This window comes from Mandrillus leucophaeus, unplaced genomic scaffold, assembly GCF_000951045.1.
Source record: "Mandrillus leucophaeus isolate KB7577 unplaced genomic scaffold, Mleu.le_1.0 Scaffold887, whole genome shotgun sequence".
Taxonomy (NCBI): domain Eukaryota; kingdom Metazoa; phylum Chordata; class Mammalia; order Primates; family Cercopithecidae; genus Mandrillus; species Mandrillus leucophaeus.
Genome location: NW_012109663.1, coordinates 558,817 through 561,609, shown reverse-complemented (window position 1 = coordinate 561,609; position 2,793 = coordinate 558,817). Strand labels below are relative to the sequence as shown.

At 42.7% G+C, this 2,793-nt stretch overlaps 1 protein-coding gene across 2 annotated transcripts in view; it reads left to right on the top strand.

Annotated features, from left to right (window-relative positions):
* LOC105531445 (histone H2A.Z) overlaps positions 1 to 1,872 on the top strand; it is a 2,383-nt gene extending 511 nt beyond the window's left edge. Inside the window, exons 2-5 of one of the 2 annotated variants that reach the window (XM_011969363.1) lie at positions 225 to 302; positions 581 to 694; positions 1,028 to 1,157; positions 1,434 to 1,872. In XM_011969363.1, the coding sequence (XP_011824753.1) occupies positions 225 to 302; positions 581 to 694; positions 1,028 to 1,157; positions 1,434 to 1,495 (384 nt within the window). In that variant the 3' untranslated portion in view covers positions 1,496 to 1,872. The remainder of the gene's footprint in view (positions 1 to 224; positions 303 to 580; positions 695 to 1,027; positions 1,158 to 1,433) is intronic. The other variant, XM_011969364.1, reaches the window with a different exon arrangement.
* The last annotated feature ends 921 nt before the right edge of the window (positions 1,873 to 2,793 follow it).

Below are 2,793 nucleotides of genomic sequence, written 5' to 3'. Positions count from 1 at the left end.
AAATTTCTGCATTCGAATCTTAACCATATTTAAGTGTTACTGTGGCTTCAAAGAAGCTATTGATTCTGAAGTAGTGGGTTTTGATTGAGTTGACTGTTTTAGACCCCGGCGGGGTGCGGGGACGCGCTCGCGGCGGGACGCGCCGCGGTGGGGGATGGGCGCGCCGCCTTGGTAATTCTATATTCTCCGTTCCTCCTCCGCTCGCGGGCGTGTGCGCGCCGCAGGCTGGCGGTAAGGCTGGAAAGGACTCCGGAAAGGCCAAGACAAAGGCGGTTTCCCGCTCGCAGAGAGCCGGCTTGCAGGTCAGTAGTTGTTCGTGCGGTCTGGGAGTCGTGATGTTTTTCTTTGCATCTCCTTTTTTGTTATTCACCGCTCTCGATGGGCGTTTCGTCTATGCGTGGGTGATACGGTGTCGCGACTTGGGCTGCCCATACGATAAATATGGGGGGGAGGAATCACGTGTTTCGATGTCGGGACGCGTTGCTGCGCCCGTGCCCCTTGCTTTGGCGCGCATATAATTTCCCCATCTCTAGTTCTCCTATTTTTGTGCATTTATGTTTGTGTATGCTTAAAATTTAAGTTCCCAGTGGGCCGTATTCATCGACACCTGAAATCTAGGACGACCAGTCATGGACGTGTGGGCGCGACTGCCGCTGTGTACAGCGCAGCCATCCTGGAGTACCTCACCGCAGAGGTAAATGGGTGAACGCCTATAATCCGGAGAAGGTTTGGGGGGCGGGGAGACGGCAAGAGGGAAGGAGGAAAGTGATGCAAGAAAACTCACAGGCCCTGAACGCGGCGAGAGGCCTAAGAGAACGCTAGAGGGAGCTGCTGTTCAACAAGGATCCTACTGAGCTTGAGTTCTCTGCTCTTGGAATTAAAATTGCGTGCCCCCTGTATATCTTGCCAGTCAGATAGTGGGGAACGACTCCAGTTGGTAGATAAGCGTTTGTGAGGGTTTTATTCTGTTCTCTGAATCTTGGCCAAAGGAAAGTTGGAAGGAAACTGATTAGATTCTGCCTTCTAGGTACTTGAACTGGCAGGAAATGCATCAAAAGACTTAAAGGTAAAGCGTATTACCCCTCGTCACTTGCAACTTGCTATTCGTGGAGATGAAGAATTGGATTCGCTCATCAAGGCTACAATTGCTGGTGGTGGTATGTTAACTTCTAAAATTTTTAAAAATTTCTTCAGAGAAAGGAATTCTTTGCTGCTTTAATTTCATTAGTTTTTCTAGAAGAGAAAATTTATATTTTCATTGATGCAAGTATGGTTTTATCATGAAATTTGATTCATATGTATAACTGAATTTTTACTTCATACTTGAGCTGCACGTTTTTAAAGATACTTGAACAGTATACTTTTCTTGGTTTCAAATACTGTGATTTAAAAAAAAAAATCTTAAGTAGAATTAATTCCTGTCACTCTCCTAGGTGTCATTCCACACATCCACAAATCTCTGATTGGGAAGAAAGGACAACAGAAGACTGTCTAAAGGATGCCTGGATTCCTTGTTATCTCAGGACTCTAAATACTCTAACAGCTGTCCAGTGTTGGTGATTCCAGTGGACTGTATCTCTGTGAAAAACACAATTTTGCCTTTTTGTAATTCTATTTGAGCAAGTTGGAAGTTTAATTAGCTTTCCAACCAACCAAATTTCTGCATTCGAGTCTTAACCATATTTAAGTGTTACTGTGGCTTCAAAGAAGCTATTGATTCTGAAGTAGTGGGTTTTGATTGAGTTGACTGTTTTTAAAAAACTGTTTGGATTTTAATTGTGATGCAGAAGTTATAGTAACAAACATTTGGTTTTGTACAGACATTATTTCCACTCTGGTGGATAAGCTCAATAAAGGTCATATCCCAAACTAGTTGTGTATTAAATTGGCTTGATTGTAATAGGAATTTGTTTTGAATATCTAGCAGCAGTAACTAAGCACATTTCTTTGTGACTGACCTGTCAAATATTGATCAACAAAGTGAGATAGACCAAGTATATATTTTTAATGTTATATAATAAGCTACTAAAGTTTTAATTTAAAAAGTTGGCAGGAGCTGGAGTGGGAGCATTTCAGTTTGTGCATTGACTTTGCTTGCTGTGTGACAGCACTGCACTAGTATGCTGTTAGTGTGGTGGACTTGGGGAGGGAGAGAATAGGTAGGAATGTCCTCTATATCCACATAATGAACTCCGAATTTAAACTCTGAAGCTAATAGTGCTACGTGCTAGGCCCTGCTTTGAAGTCTGAAATTGAAATTGTTAAGTGCTCAGTAACATCATTGGGGATATACTATCTCCATTTTATTGAAGAGAAGCAGGCTTTCTTATTTGAAAGTACCGAGTTCTGGTGGTAGTTGGAATTAACAGCTTGGCTCACAGCATTTTGTAAAAATCGTTACCTTGTTGGGTTGAGCAGATCGTTTCCACAGTTTGTCATGTTTTTTAAAAAAATTAAAACTGCACATAACATTCACCCCCATCTTCACCGTGAAGACTAACATGACACCGTACTTCCAAGTGGTAATGTTACCCAAATGGGAAGGAAAAGGTGAAATCAAAAGTTTGCTTTCGTTAGGGCAACACTGGAGGGACTGATTCCTCCCTTGTTTTGAATACACAGGATTAGGGCCGCTCTGCACCACTCGTTGCAAGCTACAAATTAAACTGCTTTGTACTTCTTTGGATAGCCTGACATCTGGGTCAGAAAAAAATGTGCAGCTGAAATAAGGCTGTCATACAAGCCCTAAGATTAGGTTCAAACGACGCTCTAACGTGTCCCGGAAGTGCTGAG